This window comes from Castor canadensis, chromosome 12 (assembly GCF_047511655.1).
Source record: "Castor canadensis chromosome 12, mCasCan1.hap1v2, whole genome shotgun sequence".
NCBI lineage: Eukaryota > Metazoa > Chordata > Mammalia > Rodentia > Castoridae > Castor > Castor canadensis.
Genome location: NC_133397.1, coordinates 27,874,522 through 27,894,912, shown reverse-complemented (window position 1 = coordinate 27,894,912; position 20,391 = coordinate 27,874,522). Strand labels below are relative to the sequence as shown.

At 45.7% G+C, this 20,391-nt stretch overlaps 1 protein-coding gene across 8 annotated transcripts in view; it reads right to left on the bottom strand.

Annotated features, from left to right (window-relative positions):
- Ltbp1 (latent transforming growth factor beta binding protein 1) overlaps window positions 1–13,734 on the bottom strand; it is a 434,527-nt gene extending 420,793 nt beyond the window's left edge. For all 8 annotated transcript variants that reach the window (XM_074049480.1, XM_074049477.1, XM_074049476.1 and 5 more), the window contains exons 1-2: window positions 13,253–13,734; window positions 12,164–12,234 (exon numbers count right to left, since the gene is read on the bottom strand). In XM_074049480.1, the coding sequence (XP_073905581.1) occupies window positions 12,164–12,234; window positions 13,253–13,719 (538 nt within the window). In that variant the 5' untranslated portion in view covers window positions 13,720–13,734. The remainder of the gene's footprint in view (window positions 1–12,163; window positions 12,235–13,252) is intronic.
- Between the last annotated feature and the right edge of the window lie 6,657 nt (window positions 13,735–20,391).

Below are 20,391 nucleotides of genomic sequence, written 5' to 3'. Positions count from 1 at the left end.
ATTATTGCTTATATGCTCTCTTCAACAAAATTACAAATAAGGGCAAAATAGTTTCTGCTGGGTATTGAGGGGGTGGGGGGAGAGGGAAGGGGTGGAGTGGGTGGTAAGGGAGGGGGTGGGGGCAGGGTGGAGAAATGACCCAAGCATTGTATGCACATACAAATAATAAAACAATAAAAATTAAATAAAAAAAAGAAGAAAACAGTAAACAGTAAACAGAAAAAGAAAAGAAAACAGTGACAAATACAGTGGGCATTAATTCAAGTATGTCAGTAATCACCCTATGGTGCTGGGGGCTGAACCCCAGGCTTGCACATGTTAGACAAACACCCTACCACTGAGCTACACCCCCAACCCTTGGGTTGCCTTATTATTCTATTGTTTTCCATACTGAGACTGAAAAAGAACTGGTTTTCTTAATCCACATTTTTAGTAATTCCTCAAATTTTGTCCTTCTCAAAAAATTTAGAGCCATTTTCTAAGACTATGATCTCCATAGTCTTAATCATAGTCTTAATAATAAAAATTAAGATATTTTCTTTTAATGAAGTATAGCCATCACTATAATAACTAGATTTAAAGCAAACTTTCACTACCACCACCCAAAAAAAGTACCTTTGTACTGAGAGAGGAACAAACATTTTTTGTAAGACCTAACTTTTCTTTAATACTCGGCACAGTGTCTGTGCATTAATAGAAATAAATTCATCTCTATTTTACAGAAACAAACCAGCAACACCTTCAGCTCTTTCTTCAAATGGTCCTAGTCTTAGGCAATTCCTTTCCTAAATACACATTTAATAAGTGTGTGTCATTGCTAAACTTTTTAACTGAACTATTTTCAAACATCTGATGCATTCCTCCAGCAACTTCCAAGATTGAGCCAGCATGATCCCAAGGAACAACCAAGCAGTATCACCTTGTCCCCTGTCCATCTGAACTTGCCCAGCTTGATAAGGAAGCGCTGCCCCTGCCCAAGCTAGGGACATGCTCTGGGCAAGAACTTGCTCTTCGTTTCACTTGTAAAGTATTTTAGGAACAGGTAATGGCACCTGCCTCTGAAATAAGTGTCTCAATCCTTCCCTTGTTACTTTTATTAATCTCATAAAAACCTCTCTCATCATTCCTTCCCTTTGATATCTTTTACTCCAGGATATGAACTTTAAACTCAGGGTCCTCAAGTTTCAGTGTGGACCAGTCAGCTGGGTACTTGAGAAAATGAGGGTCATGGGGTCTACCCCTGTGGGTTCCAATTCAGTAGGTCTGCGGTAGGGCTCTACCACCTGCCGTGCGTCCACATCCAGCACAGGGTTCTGACCTAGTGAGTCTCGGTACCATGTGATCACAAACACAGCTTTGAAGGATATGAAGAAGTGTACTTTAAGCATCTTCCATGTTAAAGAACAGAACAGAACAGAATACCTAAAGGTACAAAGCTCACATTGATAGGCGGATTTGCAGGACAGCAAATGATCCTCTCAGTGCATAGCTCTACACTCAGACTCCAGGGATCCCAGCTGTGTCTGGGAAAACTGATCATCCCATCGGACTCCATACTATACAAACTCACCCTTAAGCAGAAACAGGGGAAAGAGGAGAAAGCTCTAGTCCCCAAGGCCTCAGTCCAAAGGAGCTGATTTCCCTGTCCCTCTCCTCCTGCCACTAGGAAGGAGGGTGTCAAACAGGAAGAAAGAGGTTGTCAAGCCAGCACTCTCTCAGGACCCCAGGCCTTCTTCTTCTTAGGGGGAGTGGGTGGGGAGATTGCTGGGGATGGAACCCTTATCTCTGAGCTACAACCCCAGCATCTCAGAAACTGCACTTCTCACAGGGTCCAGGGTCTAGAGTACATTCAAGCAGTCTGTATCAAAAAAGCCTCTAACACTAAAAACCTAGGATTTCAAACTGTTGCAAGGAAAGTCTGCTAAAATATACATTCTCTTTGTAACAAAAAGAACTGCTTAATGACATAATCTCCATATCCGTTGATTTAAGTGAATTTCAGCTGGCTTTCCACTCAGAAACAAATGTGACTTGTAGTGCTTATTAATCAAGAAACCTTACTGAGGTCTATTGTATACACAGAAAGGCTGGGGAGGTCAACTTCCTAATGGACAAAAAAGTGAAACAAAAAACACAGTCCCTGCCTTGATTTTACTTTTCATCTGTATTATTTCACCTCCAATTACTAAGAAATCTTGGCCTAAGAAATCTAACTTAACCTTTTCACTGTCACAAAAAGAAAGAAACACGGCTGTCTTGAAAGGACTGTCTTTGCCTGCACTCTACTTTCAGGAAAACACAGCGAGTCACCAGAGCTGGGTGTCACAGTGCGGAGTTATGCAGACGCCATCAGTAGTCCCAATGATTAATATGAAGACCTGTGGTACAAACTCTTTAATCATCAAAAACTTACTGAAACTGGGTAGCTTTTATGCATTCTATTTTTCGAGACAAATACTCCAAGACAACATAGAAAGAATTTTCACAGAACAGCCATAAAAACCTTAATAGTCCTATCATCCTGTAGTTACCCGGCTCTCTCGTGAAGCATTTCCACGAATCTCACTTTATTTGGTCTTTCCCACAAAATGGAAAGTGGAGCCAATGGTTAAACCAACTTGTAAAATGTAGATGTTGGGGGGAGTGAACAAACTTGAGAACAGCATTCAGATGTACTCCCAAATCACTGAACTCTCTCGCTTTTACAGAGCCTGTGAATTTTCTGTGATCATCAAAATTCAATTTTTTGTCATTAGTTTTTAAAGGATTTGACTGCTCTATCTAGTGCCATGTGATTTGACTTTTTTTAGATGAAAGTTTTTATTTTAGTAATCTTATTGTGTATTACCTCACTGACAACCCTATTATACTGCCTTGCAATTCCAACCCCTGTTCTCTTGGCCTAAATGCCCCTCTCCCAGATCAAGGAGGTCTCACAAGTCACTTCCTTATAGAGACCTCCCTAATTGCCCCATCCCCACCTCCAGCCCATGTCAGTCTGTCTACTACCCTGTTTTACTTTCTTCATACTATCTAACACCTCTGTGCCCTACTACCTAGTATGTATGGGCCCGGTAAAGCCCAACCAATGAATGCATTCATTCACTTCTTTATTCCAAAAGATCTATGTGTTTATAGGTACTGGAGATAAAAGGATGGCTATAGTAAGATCCCTACCTCACAGAGCTCCTATTCAAGCCAGGAGACCAAACACACAAATGACTGATGTGATACAATGTAAAATGTGTTAAGAGAGGAGACCATTTGTGTGCCTGACATTCACAACAGTGACTTGAATGAGACTGGGTGATGGATGGCTCTCTCCCCAATGGAAGGTTGAGTAAAGCGTCAGAAGAGTTCATTGATCTGCTTGAAAGTTCACAGCCAGTGAAGAGAAGTCTCCCCACCATTCAATCAATGTAGCAAATGATTTATCAAGGTGAAGTGATATATGCTGATTTCAAAAGCTTTCAAACACACAGTTTTGAAGATGCTAATTTTTAACTATTTACTTGGTACAGGGTCAAAATGATATACAATAGCTTATGGATGAAAGAATGGAAGTTTACCTTTTAATTAAAACAACAAAAGGAAGTTAATGTAGAAGTTTAAGATACATTGGAATTATTTGGAAAAGACTCAGAAAACATCCTACTTTCCTTATTCTTTTATCCTATTTTCCTCAGGTGACTTTGCTGGTACAAAAGGAGTACCCCTTAATTCATGGCAGTCTCTCCTCCAGTCACTTGGTTCTCACCTATAAATAATGAGCACATCAGTTCAAGAGAGGTAAGCTTGTCAGCTTCGGGTAGCAACACCTCCCCTCCACTCTGTCTTCCCATCCACTGACCAAGCTTCTCTGGCCCAGCAGAACCAAGAGCATGTATTAAAAAAAAAAAAAAAAGCCATCCATCTTCTAATTTACAAAACACAACATTTCACAAACTGTTGACTTACATCCATGCCAACATATTACTCAAACGTGGTAGAGTAGAAAAGCCCCAGGGAATAGTATAGTTGGCCAAGAGCAGTATTGGGGGTTCTAAAATTACAGGAAAAATCATACCACATTTATTTTACTTCGTCCCAAATCTCTATCAGATGATGTTGAGCAGAAGGATTCTAAAATTGGCAGGGATAAAGGAAAAGTCGTCTTAAAGTTTCATCAATGCCAGGGGCAGCCTTACAGAGAGAAGGCAGGAGAAGACAGAGTAAGGTGCGCACCCTTGAAAAGCCATCACAAGCATCAGTGTGTGGTGGGCCACGATACACACAGAGAAAAACCGTGGAAAAGCAAAGCAAATGGAGATTGCTGTCAGAGGTGAGCGTAAACAAAGGGAGAGGCTCTTTATACAGTACTCAAAGGACAGCATTTACAACACAGCGACATGGGGGATGCTGCCTCAAGTGCAATTCTTTTCAACGCAATCAGCATTCCTGCTATGGCAACCCAAGGGGCCTGGGCACTTAAACTGTAACAGAGACACCCTGCTTCCCAGGAACTCAACAATGAGGAGAACAGATGCCCCAGCCATACTCATGGCATGGGGAGCGACAAAAGGAGAGCCATGATTTTCACCAGGGAACCTGAGGCGTGTGTAACAGGGAGGGCTGCCCAGGAGGGGGCAGTCCTGAGCAAAGAGGAGCCCTGAGAGCCATTACAGGCAAGTGGGGGGCGGGGTCCTGCTCTCCAAGGGCTTTTCATGTATTACTTCATGCAGCCCTGCAGGCCTTGCGGTGATGGCTTAAGTATTTCGTAAACGGAATTAACTTATTCTTGGTCAGGGTCTCAACGGCTGTCTGCCCAAGTCATGCAGTGAGGAAGTCTTAAGATCAGAATAGAAGTCCTGTATTCTAACTCCAAAGACTGAACTGAGCCACACTGCCCCTAGTTCAGGACAAGTCAAACTAAGGCCAAGCAAGGAAGAGGAAGAAGGTAACAAAGGCAGTAGGTGGGTGGTAGGAGTGAGGAGGGGAAGCAACCAATAGCTTTTCCTTCTTGTAAGTACATGGTTTAAGGTCTAAAGAGCAATGGATGCATCGTCTTGGTTTCCAATGAACTGTGTCTACACGAACTGTTCAGTTCTTAATAATAAGCAGAACAAATTACTAGGTGCACAGGAGCATATACATATAAATACAGTCTGATGTATTTTTCCGTAAGTATCAAAATAACCAACTGGTGTCACACCAACAAATCATGCACTGTCTTCTCTGCCCTACAAAGGCAGGCCCTGTCATGAGCAGAACACGTATTTAAAGCAAGGTAAGAGCACAGCTTCTCCTTTAACTGTAAGTCACTGAGCTAACTTAACATGCCACGAGCTTCTGAAAGCATAACCCTGATGGTTAGCTGGCAGATATTTTATGTTTCTATATATTTAAATTTTTATAATAATTAAAAATAGAATGGTTAGTGGGAAAAAAATGCCCATGTTCCAAGTGTTTGAATCTTTTCTAAAACAAATCTTAATCATCTATGCATCATTAAAAATTTTGCAAATTTCAAACTCTTGCAAAAACATACATACATAGCAAACACTGGTCTCACTAAAGAACCACTGGATAGAAAAAAAACACATGCAGCAATCTTGGACTCTATTCAAAATTAAGTTTACCCAATGTTTAGCGAGTTCCTATCTTAGAAATTTCTCTACATTGTTAAGTGTTAACTTTGGACTTTAATTTCTCACACACAATGTCAAAGTGGCAAATAGGACTGAGTCCCTCTTAAATCAGTGTGTCAAAATATGAACCATCTCCATCAGCATACCTGACTCAACAATACTTCTTAACAAACTCCTACAGTGAATTTCCTACATATTCATGTTTAAGAATCACACATCTAGAACTTCTTTAAAACAGGCCAGGGAGGGCTAGGGGCATGGCTCCAGTGGCACAGCACCTGCCTAACAAGCCTGAGGCCCTGAGTTCAAACATCAGTACCACCATGAATAAGCAAGTGAATAAGTCAGAGAAAATGGCCAGGACGTAAGCAAAATCACCTGCAGCAACTCCTCTCCCAATGATCTCTGGAGCAGCCAGGGAGGGATGGCAGGAAGAAGCCATGAAGCCACATCAGATCCATTGTCACAGTGTGTGGCAGGGGGACCAATCAAGCCACTAGACATTCACCCTTGGGTTGCTGCTAGAGAATCCCCAAGCATCCCAGGGGTGAGCTAACTCCGAGCGGCACACCTCTCCAGGCCATGTGCATGGTACCTGTGTTACAGGTTGAATTGGTTTTTTTTGTGGGTGGAGGAGAGTGGGAGACATCTATTGGAGTTCTAACCCCCGTACCTCAGATTGCGACCTCATTTGGAAACAAGGTCTTAATGGAAGTAATCCAGCTAAAATGGAGTCATTAGAGAGCCCTCATCCAATGACTGGTGCCCTTATACAAAGGGGAAATTTGGACACAGAGAAAGATACACGTAAAATTAAGGCAATGTGAAGAGACACGACAGCCATGGCCAAGTTGATGAGAGAGGCTTGGCTGAGTGAGGTCTTCCCTCACTGCCCTCAGAAGGAACCAATCCTGTCAACACCTGAATTTGGGCTTCTGGCCTCCAGAACTGTGAGATAGTAAGGTTCTGTTGTTCTGAGTCACCCGATTTGTGGCATGTGTTTTGTTATGGCAACCCCAGCATGCTAATGTAGTTTGGAAAATCGAGGAATGAATCTAGGCAGCGAACAGACTCCAGATGACTTAGGACTGTCAGGAGAGTTATGACCGAGATCTTGAGAGAGAACGGCACAGCCTGGATGTCCAGGTGGCCCAGGGCCATAGAAAAAGTCACAAAATCCACACTGGGGTCTGATCACTGACCCTCCTCCTGAAATGGGGAGTAAAAGATCATGTCTGCCTCAATTACCCTGCAAGGTGTAAACATCAAGAAAAAGTCTAGCGCTTGTTACCCTCCCCCCACCCGCTCCTCCTTGTATGGTCTGATCTGGGTCAGGGTTAAGAGGGGTGATATGGCCCTCACACTCCACGTCACCCTGCTCCTTGCTGGGAAGCACCTGGAAGCAAAATCTGCACTTTAAGAAAATTTCATGTGAACACCTACACGTTTGAGTATGTTTGGAATATCCACAACAGGTGACAAGAGTCAGAAACAGCAAAACCCTGTGGCTACCAAAGGTCCTTTGAACAAGTCAGACATCCTAAAGGGCTGAGGGCTCACTGGACAGTAGAAATCTGAGAAAAAGGGAACCAGGCCAGGAGTGGGCAGTGCATGCAGGCTGGGGATGGCTGGAGGAGAGCCTTGACAATGAAGGTTTAAGTACTGCCACAGCACGGAATTTACGGTCCCTAAATGTTTGTTTTAACTAGAGTTGAGAACACATATTTGACCCAGTATGAACTTGACCTCTGGGTCCCTCTCCCTTCGCCAGGCTGTCTGTGCATATGACAAGATTTTCCAGCCGACCCTCCTAGCACTGGGGCCAGGGCTGGGGCTGGGCGGCCCTCTCAGCAGCTGCCATGAACCTTCCTGCAGATCTACTGGCAAAGCAGCTGCCGATGGCCCTAGCAGGCATACAAAAAATGTGCAATCCTCCTAGGCCTCACGTCCAAGCCTGCCTGGCAAGATGCCAAGCCGGGGTGGGGGAGGGAGGCGGGCAGGAGACAGTCTAAGAGCATCCTGTCGGTCACCCCATCTCCAGCCGTGCTCTGCTGTCCTGGCTGATGCTACCTACTGAAACATCTTTGGCACTCAGGGTACAAATGACTATGATTCCTCTGCATATAACGTAAAGGACATTTCTAGGATTGGCTTTTGGTTTTGTTTTGGGTTTTTTTTTTTTCCCCCAAAGCAGTATGGGCTGGACGCCATTAGAAAAGCAGTGGAATATCGATTTTCTGTCCCTTGCTAAGGAGAGAACAAGTCATTTGATGTGCCATGAGTTCCATGAGTAAAAACAGACCCTGCACTCCCTACAGCTGGCTGCATTTCTCCCCTATTCATAGATCCTGGCACATGGTAAAAGCTAAACAGATATCCGTTAAATAAATGAAAGAACCATGCATGCATTTACAGAGAGCCTGCGACGTGCCAGGCACCCGCTTTGGATTTGTGTCTGCCATCTTTCCTATCCCTCAGCCTCATGCTGCCAGACCAGCTCGCTCTCCTCTGTGCTTTATTCTTTTGTGTTTTCTGTTCCCACGTCCAATCTCCTTTTTAGAGCTGAGCCCACTGGCAATGTCTCTCTGGGCTGTGCTAAGCCTGAAAGAGGAACAAAAAGATTGGAGGGACAAGTTTTGGGGGAAGGGGAGGACTTAATTTGGAAAAAATACAAAAATAGGGTAAGGCAGAAATGTTACAATCAGAGGCTTACTGCCCCACAGAAGAAAAAGTCCCTAAGTCACAAAATCCTCCTTTAATGTAAGTCTTTCAGAAGGGAGTAACTGTGGTACAATCTCTTTTGCCCAAAACAGGTGTCACTATCAACAGTCACCCAACAGTAATAATCAGAAAGACCTCACCATGCGATGACTTTAGCTTCCGAGATCCACACAGTGTCTGGAAAAGCAATGTTAACGCAGGTGGCATTTCCTCCCTGGGGCCTGGGCGGCTGCAGCCCCAACACCACCTTGGCGATGCACACAGACACTCTTTGCCCCAGCGTGGGTCTGCTGCCCACTGGCTTCACATTTCTGGTTTGCAATTTAAGGTTCATTAAATCTTCAGTCTTCAGAAGCATTTGCCCATGGACATGTAAATCAAGTCGCAATCAACTGAAAACAATTCAAGAGGGCCCAAAGGAGCACAGTGATTTCTTCACTGGACTAGTCAACCCTGATCACCATGAACACATCCAATCTCTTACACAGAGATATTTTTTACACCAAGTAGACATGACCAATATAAAATGAAACTCTTCAGCTAAACCCTTCAAATTATTCTTAAATTATTCAGGTATTACGTCCTGAATTGTACGCTGATATATGCACACACATATAATGATATGAAGGGGAACTTCGTGTTGACATGTCATTAGTTTTTATGTTCCTTTGTGTGATAAATCATACCCATGTGCAATTGTTTGCAATTGCCAATATGCAATTGGCATATCAGGATAAAAGAGATGAAGGAGATCATATATCAGTTTATTTTGCCGTCTAAATATTACTGCTATGCAGGGCACAGGGAGCTCATGACTGTAATCCTAGCTACTTGGGAGGCTGAGATTAGAAGGATTGTGGTTCAAGGCCAGCCCAGGCAAATAGTTCAAGAGACCCCCCATCTCCAAATAACCACAACAAAATGGACTGGAAGTGTAGCACAAGTGGTAGAGTGCCTGCTTTGCAAACACACACACACACACACACACATCGCTGCTACACCAATAAAAATTGGTGAGTGAAGGCTTTCCACCCATTTCCAATCAATTTCTGAATATCTTAGGGATATACTTCTCCAAGCAGCAAGCTTTTATGCAAAGAGAACTGTAGACACATATTTAGTTCTTTTAAAATAAATCATTCAGGCTGGGTGTGGTGGCACACACCTGTAATCTTAGCTACTCAGAAGGCCATAGGAGGATCGAGGTCCAAGGCTGGCCCCAGACAAAAACGGGAGACCCCACATGAAAAATAACAAAAGCAGAAAGGGCTGGGGGCGTAGCTCAAGTGGCAAAGTGTCTACCTAGCAAGCACAAGGTCCTGAGTTCAAAACTGTAGTACCACCAAAAAAATTTTAAAAATCATTCAAAGGCACAAAACAACCCAAACCACTTCGAAGGTACAGACTGGGCCTAATTCAAAAATCAAAAATCCAAAACTTTTTGAGTGACAACAAGATGCCACAAGTGGAAAATTCCACACATGACCAGTTGCAGTAAAATGTAAGCACATGAAAATATTGCATAAAATTACCCTCAGGCTATGTGTATGAAGTGTATATGAAATATACAACACAGTTTCATAGTTGGACATGGGTCCCATCTTCAAGATATCTCCTCATGTATATGCAAATATTTCAAAATCTGTAAAAAAAATCGAAATTTAAGACACTGGTCTCAGCCTTTTCAGATAAGGGAAACAACCTGTGTAATAAAAAATTACCACGTCTACATTTTAAAAATAAAAAGGCCAATGAGGAAAGAAGAAAAACATCAAGTAACATGTAAATGAGGCACTATTTACTGGGCTTGATTCAATACCAAACTCTAAGAATCTCTGATTTCATCAAGGTTTTCCTGAACCCATTCTTTTCACCTTGACACCTGCAACAATCCTACAAAAGGAGTAAGGTGTTCATGTAGTCATTTCTGAATCAGAAAATATAGGATCAGAGAGATCAAATGAATTCTTCCAGGCCACACAGCTAGAGGGCTTCATCACTTGAACTCAGGTCTTCTGAACCTAAAGCCAGGGTCTTTTCTGGCCTCATGCTGCACCAGTGGTACCTTCAGTGGTCCTGTGTAAAGGCAAAGGTCCTTCATTTCTCTGGATCTACTGGATATGCATGAAGTAAGATCCCAATTTTAAAAAAAAACCCACCTTGTAAATGCTATCCCTGGATACTGGTCTACTCAGTGCCTACCTACCCTTTGAAAACACAATTACTCCTGAAGGGAACTATAATTTTGGTTTTCTAGTCTTTGGGTCTGAATTCACCCATCAAAAAAACTAATTTTTTGAATGCTGAAAATCACAGGAAAGGAAAGTGACCATACACCCCAGCACTGCCCAGGGGCACCTCTCAGAGATGGAAGGAAAATTTAAGCCCCAAACTAGAGGCATCTGTTGTAGGTATTGTGAGATTAATCCCAAGCAGCAATTTCTCTAGTGACCGTAACTCTTCAAACTGGTGAAGAGTTTGAAGAGAGAACTGGGGTCTCTCTTTCCAGATCACCAGGAAAGAGATCATCAACCCAGCTCAAAACAGGCAAAACAAGGTCATTAGAATAACTGCATTTAAAATTTTTTTATTCACCACTAGCATTTTAAAATCTGAACTAAATTTTACTTTTTATGCTGAATACCAGATTTTGGACAATTCCAGTCCACATAGTAATTGCTAAAGTGCTATGCAGAAAACAGCTATGAGTGTTCAATTTTTTTATTATTATTTTTGGTGGTACAGAGTGAACTCAGGGCCTTGCACTTGTACCCTAACACTTAAACCACATCTCCAGACCTTTTTGCTTCAATGTATTTCTCAGACAGTGTCTTGCACTTTTGTCTGGGCCAGCCAGCCCCTGACTGGGATCCTCCTACCTCCACTTCCCTTATACCTGTGATTACAGTTGTGTACCACCATGCCCAGCTTGTTTCTTTGGAATAGGGTCTCCCTAACTGTTTTGCCAGGGCTAGCCTCAAACCTTGATCCTCCCATCTCTGCCTCCTTCATAACTGGGATTATAGGCTCAATTTCTTTCAAATTGAAATGAGACCTTTTGTTTCCAGTTAGCACCAGACAGCATCAACTTGTCAAGAGGAGCCTCAAACTACATTTTAACTTAATCCTTAACTTTACAGAGGGGAAACTTTTTCCAATGTTCTCAAACCTATATGCATCATGAATGCATTTTGCTATACCTGAACATTAGCTGGAGAAGCAAGACAGGAAACCTTCCTGGTCATGAGCATTCTGGAAAACAGGCCCCAAGGATGAAAGGCTCTGGATGCTGTTTTCAGAAAGCTTTAAAAAATGCGCAGATGGAGTGGCTCAAGTGGATAGAGCACCTGCCTGGCAAGGATGGGGTCCTGAGTTCAAACCCCAGCAACACATACACATTCACACAAAACCTAGTAATGTCTCGTTGCAGAAAAGGACTCCTACTTGCCCTACTTCCCATTCCTCTCCTACCTCCTGAAGAGTGGTTTTCATTTGCTGAACCATGTTTAAATGAATTGCATTGGTCCTACCATGTGGTACATCCACAAAAGGGAATGTTTCTTCCAGCTCCTAATTGACAGGTGTGATGGAGTGATTCTACCTCATTTGAGGGCAGGGGATGCACAATGTGGTTCTGCACAGTTGCTGCTGTCATTAACACTGTCACTATCTGAACCCACCCCTTCCCTGGTGGTAAGGAGCTGCAGGTAGTAGGTGGATCATATGTCAGGTGAGCCCTGTGGAAAACCCCATACACCCCATGTGGACAGCCCCACTTCCCCTACTGTCTAGACCACCTGAATATGGCTACTTACGTTTGGTGCACCTCTGGGAGCCAGGGGCCTTACTCCAGCCATGGCAGCATTGCCCTCCACAGACATTGACCCTGAAACAAAGCAAGACCCTGAGTCCAGCAGCAGCAACACTGTCTTCCCACTAACCCATGCTTCCAGCAGGTTCCACAAAGACCAATCTCCTACTCCCACATTCTTTGGATTTCAGAGAGTCCTATGAGTACCCAGTATGTCCAACCCAAAGCAGCCCTAGTAGATCAAGGACCACATAGAGGGGAAAGGTGAGAGAACCAAAAAGTACGCATAACAGGAGGCGAGAATGCCATCCAAATAAATGGCCCCCAAAATTAAAGTAGCGCTGAACTGATTCTGGGCCCACATTTGAAACAGAGGTTCAGACAAAAGTATCCAAAAAAGAGACAGGCCACACTACCTGGATACACACACACACACACGCACACGCACACACACGCACACACGCATACACACACACACGCACCTGAAGAAAAAGCCAAGTAAGCAAAATAAGTTTTCCTGGCATCCCACCTTGGGGATTAATGGGGAGGAGGGTGGTGCAGGGAGAAAGCTTTGCAACCCAAACTCCTGTGGGTACTAAGAACCCCCTCCTCCGCCACCCCAGGATGTCAGATCCCACAGGTACAGGGAAGCCCAACCCCTTTTCTAAGATGCCCAAAGGTTCTAGGCCACGGAAAGTGGCTGGACATCTGTTGCAAGCCCTCGCTCAGAACATTTTTCGCATGAGCTAGGCCAAAGTTAAAAGTGAGTTGCAAAGAGAAGTTCAAGTGACGCTGTGGGATTAAGTTGTAGTGACTTCATGACGACGCCCATCTTCTCGCAACAGCTCGTTTTGCGCACGGGAGGTTACGCCCCAGGGCAGAAATGCCTTTTGTGTCCCCCCCTCCCGCCGTAACAATGCAGTGGGGTTTAACATCAGTCAAAGTGCCGGGGTGCCCCGCACTCCGCGCGGCCCGCGGCGCTCCAGGCGGGGAGCAGCAAGCCGACCCACCCACCGCGCGGCGCGCCGCCCTCGGCCACCGCGGGGCTCCGAGTGGCCGCCACGGGCGCGCGCGGGCCGGGGTGCGCGCTTACCCCTGCAGCTGCTGCTTCTGGTGAACCTGCAGCCTGGAGCCCGCGGCGCTCTGGGTCTCCTGCGGCACCTTGGAGCGCATGACTTGCCTGCCTTGTTTGGCAAACGGGGCGGCTGCCGGATGACCGGCGGGCGCGGGGTGGAGCGGCCCGCCAGGGCTCCCGGGACGCGCCGGCTCGGGCGGCGGCGGTGGTGGCGGCGGCCGGAGCCCCTGCAGGGCCGCGCCGCCCGGCTTGCTGGTGCGCCGGGTCCGCTCGGACGGGGCGCCCGCCGAGCTGCGGCTGTACCTGGCGTTCAGAGCGACGTTGAAGGTCCGCGGGCGCGGTGGCCCGCCCAGGGGCAAGGCGCCCGCCGCCAGGCCGGGGCCCGGGCGCACCACGTACGTGATCCTCCGCACCCGGCCGTGCGCGGACGACAGGAGCAGCCCTGCCCAGAGCAAGAGTCCCCACCTGAGCCAGGCCCCCGCCATCGCGGGCCCCCGCCGGCACGACCGGCCGCGCGCTTCCCGGCCCCCGCCCCCGGCCGTGCGGCTCGCCCTTCCCCGCGCGATCGGGCTCCCCGAGAACCGCCGAGAGCCCGGGAGAGGCGGGGAGGAGGTCGGCGCGGTGGCGAGAGAGGAAGTGCTGCGGGCTGGCGGGCGGGCTGAGCGGCCCCAGACCCCGGCCGAAAGTGGCGGGGAGGAGGGGGCGGGCGTGGGGGTGGGGAGCGCGGGGCCCGGCGCGGAGGGGAGGGGCGAGGGCTGCGCAAGGTGAGGGTCGGCTGGCCGGGGACCCCGCGAGGGTTCGCGAGGGTTGGCGAGGGCGAGCGTGAGCGCGCGGGACGCTCCGAGGCAGCCCCGGCTGCAAAGTCTTTAAAAAGTTTCTCTTGGTGGAACCGAGTGTCACATCCGAACAGCCAATCTCCTACAGACGTGACGTCAGGCAGTAAATCCTAATTGGGGAAAGCGTGCGATGAGCCCGAGAGCCCGCCGCCGCCCTCCACATCCACAGAGACTGTGACTGTGGATCGCTCCCCGGCCCCCTATCCCGGGAAAGGACAAAGGGCCCAGCAAGGTTACTGAACGGCCCTCTCATTCGAGAACCCCTGTAGGATTCGTGTGATATTGTTCGGGAGTCCAGGCACTTTCTTATCCATGTAGGCTCAGATACTTGCTGCGGGAATTCGATTAAAATACCAAATCTGGCCCCAGAAAGGACTTTCCGGGATGTGCCGACTCTCCATCGGGAAGCGTTTAGTCCCAAAGACGTTTCTCCTTAATACTGTAAATTCTCGGTGACTTTCCCGGTCTGCAGCGTCTGGTACCCTACTCCTCGCTTGGCAGGTACGAGAGGGCGGGCAGCAGGGGGCGCCCGCGTAGATGGTGACGGAATGCACCGCAGAGGTAGCCCTGCCCTTGATCTTTCACCATAGGAAGACAGAATGTGGGATCCCTGACAACCCCAAGTCGTTAATAGTATTTTTTAAAGTCAGATCAGTTCCCTGTACCCTGGAGGATCAGTTCACTCACCCTGGAGATGACCCAAGATCACATTAAAAGACATAGAATGTACCAGGGGACAGAGGTGCTCTTTGGAGAAAACCAAAAAAATGACAGTTTTACTGCTAGCATTCGGATTTAAAAACAATGTCACCAGCAGAATGCATGATTTTTTTTCTATGAATGCAGGTTTAAAAATCATGATCACAGCAGTTATTTCTTTAAAAAAAAAAAGTCTCTAAGAATGGTCTGTTTCCAAGGCTTTGGTTGTTCTTTCATGTTTATTTGCAGTTTGCCATTTGTTTTCTGGTCTGCCTGCACTGGCTTTGGACAACAGTTGAGAATAGTTTAGGAGTATCTATGGGAAAATCATTTAAAGTTGAGGAAATAACCCATTCATCTATTTTTTCTCTGTACATAAGAGAAATGCCTCCGGTATTTGATTTTGGCATGAGAGAACTTCAGTCCAACTGCCTGAACACCAGCTTCCTGTGCAAATACAGTCTGATGGCCACTGTCATAGAATTAGTGACTCTGGACTGGAGGGAGACCTCAGTTGCAGCCTGATTCTGAAGCGAGTTGGCTGCAAGAGCACAGGCAATTTACCTCTCCTCTCAGAACCTCAGCTTCCTCATCCATAACATACAGGGTTTGGATTAAAAGTCCCTTCCAGCCCTAAGAGTCTGTAGCTCTAAGAACATCCAGGGTCCCTCTGGACAGGATCATTCCAGGTCAGCCTCAGAGCCAGGCCAAAGTGAACCAGCTGGGAAAACTGAAGAAAGAGGATGGCAGAGATGCTGTGTCCCACACTGCACTGGGATCTTTGTGATCAATACAAAGCCAGCTAATAAATAGCCACCAAGATGGCACAGTGGACAAAGTGTCACAAGGCACAAATGCCTTTGCTTTTGAGAAATGTAGCTGGTTATGAATGAGATCTAAATAAAGCTTTAAAAAAGATAAATAATAATTGAATTAAACAATACTTAGAAAAAACTGGAACTCTCACAAAGCAAGACTTGATTTCTATGATCCTGTGTCATAGTACAGCCCCCAAGTCTTCATCAGCTTGTGAACAATTTGCAATAAGCAGGAGAAATGACAAGGGGCAGCAGCATGGGACTTCACTGGTCATCGGTGGTGGTGGGCTTTTCTGGTGGGTCTCTCCCAGGACCCTGATGGATGGATGCATGTCATAGCCACGTTGGGACATGAGAAGCAGCTGTGTGTAGAAGGTACAGTGGGGTCATGAAGTCTGGGGGCTCTAGTACTGCTGCTGTGCCTCCCAAAGGAATGTGAGCAAAGGTTTGTCACTCTAAGCCTCAGTTTCCAGAGGATCTAGGGATCTGCCTAGAATCCTTGTATCTGTAATAGAATTCACCTTTATAATTCCACATAAAAAATGGGGTGGGCATTTCCATCCAATTACACCCTGTCTTATAACAGATCTGGATATAGCAGTCAGACCTTCTCTGAAATACAAAACCTCTAGTGGAAAAAACTCCAATAGAAATGTTAATCCCACTCCTAAAAGATCATAACATGTTTAAATACATGTGTGTATACACACAACTATATTAATATGGAAACACACATGAGCAAGCAGCCCCACTCTCTAGCTGGGAGACTCCAGCAAAGTCACAGTTTTCTACCTACGTCTCTTGCTAGTGACATAACTAGCAAGATAATCCTTGAAAAATGTGTCACGCTCCCCATGTAGATCATACGAGATGTTCGCTCATCTACAACACTGAACTCACTATTATCCTGAAAGTGAAAGCCCAGTTTCTGTCAGGCATCGACACCAGACTCTGCAAAGTCTAGACCCAGTTTAAAGTCATGGATCCTGGACCCAAACCCCCATAGGGTTCAAGGTCCATTTATATTGGCAGTACACAACTTCCTGGTTCAAAAACCAAGCCTTTAAAGATCTCATAAAACATCTTGAACTTCAGATCGTTTTCACAAAACAATACTCAGATGAGCTAAGTGTAAATGAATCAGAAAAGAGGATTATGTTTCCCATAAAAAACTCATGGGTTTGAGGATTAGGGGAAGAAAGAAAGGCTGGCAAATGCCGAACATTTTAAAGCACTTTGAGACCATTAGTCAAACTCAGAACGCAGCCAGGTTCCCTCATCTTTGCACTTTATGAGTTTTGTAATTGAAAATCTTTTCCTACATTTAAGATCAACTACAAATCAAATTTTACTGGCTGTCTATGATCAGGACTGTTCCCACCCATGTTTTCCTCCAGCCAATGAGTTCATGGAGCCCCTGGTAGTTAGTCCTTTCTAGTTTCATCAAGAAATTCTTAGAAGGAAAAAGGGAGGGAAGAAGGGAAAGAAACAGAAAGTCAGGCAGTTGTGCCCAAAGGGAAGAGAAGGAGGGCAAGGTAGAGAGAGACTGAGGGCTGGAAAGGAAGGCAAGAGGGATATTAGGTTTAGGTGAGTGTCCCCCAAAGGCTTCAAGGCTCGGCACCCAGGATGGTGCTATTGGGACCTGGTTGGACCTTTGGGAAAAGGTCCTTAGATCACTGGGGGTGTGCCCCAGAGGTGGATTGTGGGGTCTGGTCTCTTCTGGTTGCTCCTTTTACTCCCTGGGTTACGAGGTAAGCAGTTTGCTCTGCCACACACTCCTGCCATGATGTCTGCCTCAAGAGAAGACAAAAGAAAAAGGGCCACTTGATCATGGACTGGGACCTCCAAAATCATAAGCTTAATAAACTTTTCTCTTGTAAGCTAATTGCCTCAGGTGTTTCATTATAGTGACAGAAAGCTGACTAATACATGGGAGAGAGCAGGAGAAAAGGTTTGAAGGAAAAAGAGGCGTGCAACCCAAGGAGGGGCAAAAAGGTAGATAGAAGTAAAGACAGAGGTGAATGAACTGGAGTAAGGGAAAGGAAAGAACTCAACGAATGAGAAAGGGAGCAGATAGAGCTAAGGCGAAGGGGGAGAGGAAATGTACAGCGATCAGAATTAGAAAAAGAGCCTGTGACTGTATTTTCTTAGGCTGCTCGTTAGGATTTTGGGAGCCTTTTCTGAACATCAGCTAGTTGTGACCAGAACATGGGTCATCCTGGTTTGGGCTAGAATTAAACAATGTGGATGGCTGCCCACACCTCATACAAAGTGGGAGAGACAGGAAGTCCCACTTTCTCCTGCAAAATCAGGAGGCCAAACATGGAATCTTCACCATGAGATAGATCCAAAATAAGTACTTTGTTCACTCTCACTGTCCTCTGCTTTGCACTTTCAACCATTTCATCAAAAAAGCAGGGTGGAGGTCTGAATGTGGTGGTACATGCCTGTGAGTCTAGCACCTGGAGGCAGAGGCAGGAGGATTAAGGCCAGCATGAGCTACCCAGTGAGATCCACCCCCCGCAAAAAAAAGTGTGTGTGAGGATGATTAGAAGCATGTGACCTCCTCCACACTTGACTCAGTTTCCATGAGAAATAACAGAAAGCTTTCCAGAGGAAGCATTAGGGTAGAAACCATCTGATGAAGATGCCAGTGTCTGTCTGCTGAGCTGTGTGAGCAAGATGGAGACAGGTCTGCCTTGCAGAGAAAGACATCCCCTGTAACAGAGCATCAAGTAGAACTGAGGATTACCCCAGCATTCCCTTTCTCTTAAAGCACCTTTAGGCCAGGTATTGTGGTTCGTGTCTATAATCCCAGCTACTTGGGAGTCAGTGATAGGAGGCTCCTTGCCCAAGGCACTCACCCTTAGCTGCTCAGTAAACATTTGTTGAGTACCATCCACAGTTCGCCTATGTTGAGCCTTACAGCAATTTCAAAACAGACTTGCATGTTAACTCAAGAAGTTGAAAATACATCTGTTGCTGGATTACAGTCCAATGTTGCCCCTGGGTCCGAGAGTGCCTAATAGTGTCAGTACACAGACACTCCAAGGGAGCCTCAAGCCTACTGGGGAACACAGACAAATAATCACATATGTGACAATTATTGACAAAGGCATGTGGGTGAGAAACAAGACCCTCAGAGGAAAAACAGGTAGGATCATGGCCTCCCTTCCTACAAATTTAGAGGAGCCAATCAGTGAAGAGGGAACTCACTAAAAATAAAGTTAGGGGCCAGGCCCTGTGGTGCACACCTGTAATCCTAAATACTTGGGAGACCGAGATAGGGAGGACCATAGTTCCAGGCAATCCAGGCAAAAAATTCACAAGACCCCATCTCAACAGAAAAAGCTAGGTTTGGTGGTATATATCTGTCACCCAGCGATGGCAGGAAGCATCAAATAGGAGAATCATGGTCCAAGCTGGCCAAGTGAGAGCCTATCTTCAAAATAACAAGAGCAAGAAGGACTGGAGGAGTGGCTCAAGTGATGAGTGCCTGCTTTGCAAGCATGAAGCTCTAAGTTCAAACCCTAGTACTGCCTCCCCCCAAAAAACATAACATAACAAAGTTTTACATATACCTTTCTGACTATTCCTTACCCCCTCATGTGCCTTCCGGATGATCAACGATGCATAGGCACATTGAAGGTAACAGAATGACTGTCTGCAGTCAGCCCAAACCTGGTCATTTAGCTTTCACTGGGATTTTTTTTTTCACACCCATTAACTCATAACTTTTGAACACTGCATATGAAACTACATAATAATTAAAGAGTTGCTTGTGCAGTCTTATATATGCTTGCCATTCACATCCTCCAAACCGCAGTGGGCCAAGGAAATAGAAAGGAAGCATTCACACAGTCAGGAAGAAAACATTTCAATGTTTACCAAACCGAGATGCACCCCAGCAAAGAAATGGATGAAACTATGTGTTTGGATGACAAAAGGCCCCTTGTTACCTTCTTTTCACTTAGGTATCTCAGCTTTAAACAGTTCTTTGGCCTTCCATTCAGTCAATAGTACTGTTCCTAGTTTCTTTGCTTCAATAAGTTCACAGATGCCAAGAAACCTGCGGGACTGGTTGAGGGCCGGGTAGGTAATAAAGTTCTCTCTCTCAGATACAGAGACTTATAAATCATGATCTGATCCTAAAAGGAAACTCCTGCTTTGCATCAGCTTCAGTTCCCCAGCTTGATGAGTCGTTAAATTGGCTTTATTTAAATGTCAGGACATTAGTAATCAGGGCTGCTTATACGATCCCTTCTGTCTCCATTAGAATTGTCACCCAGTGGCACAGAAATGAGGCTGCTTGAGTTTAACACTGATCATTTTTTTTTTCCTTTTGCCACTCATCAAATTGATGAAGACACTATACCGAGAAAGAAGCAGCCTAGAAAGAAGAAAACAAGGAATGAAGCTTACTATATCAACTTAACTCCCAGTCCTTCACAGGCTGCCCCTTTCTTACTTTTGCAGTCTGGTCGTGGGCCACTCTGCCAAACCAACCTTCTGTTCCAACTCACTTATCCACCAACTTTTCTTCTTTCTCTTTCTGCATCTCTTTTATTTATCTATTTTGGAGGCATTTGAACTCAGGGCCTCACCCTTGCAAGGCAGGCACTCTACTGCTTGAGCCACTCTGCCAGTCCCTCTTCTTTCTCTTTGAAAATAAAAAAAAGGACCCAGACCACTAGTCAGTGGAAACATGACACCCAGTCTCCTGCTTCCAAACCTCTCCTCACCTCATTTTCCTGAGATATCATCATCTCCCTGACTCAGTTCTTGCTAGAGAACACCTTTAACT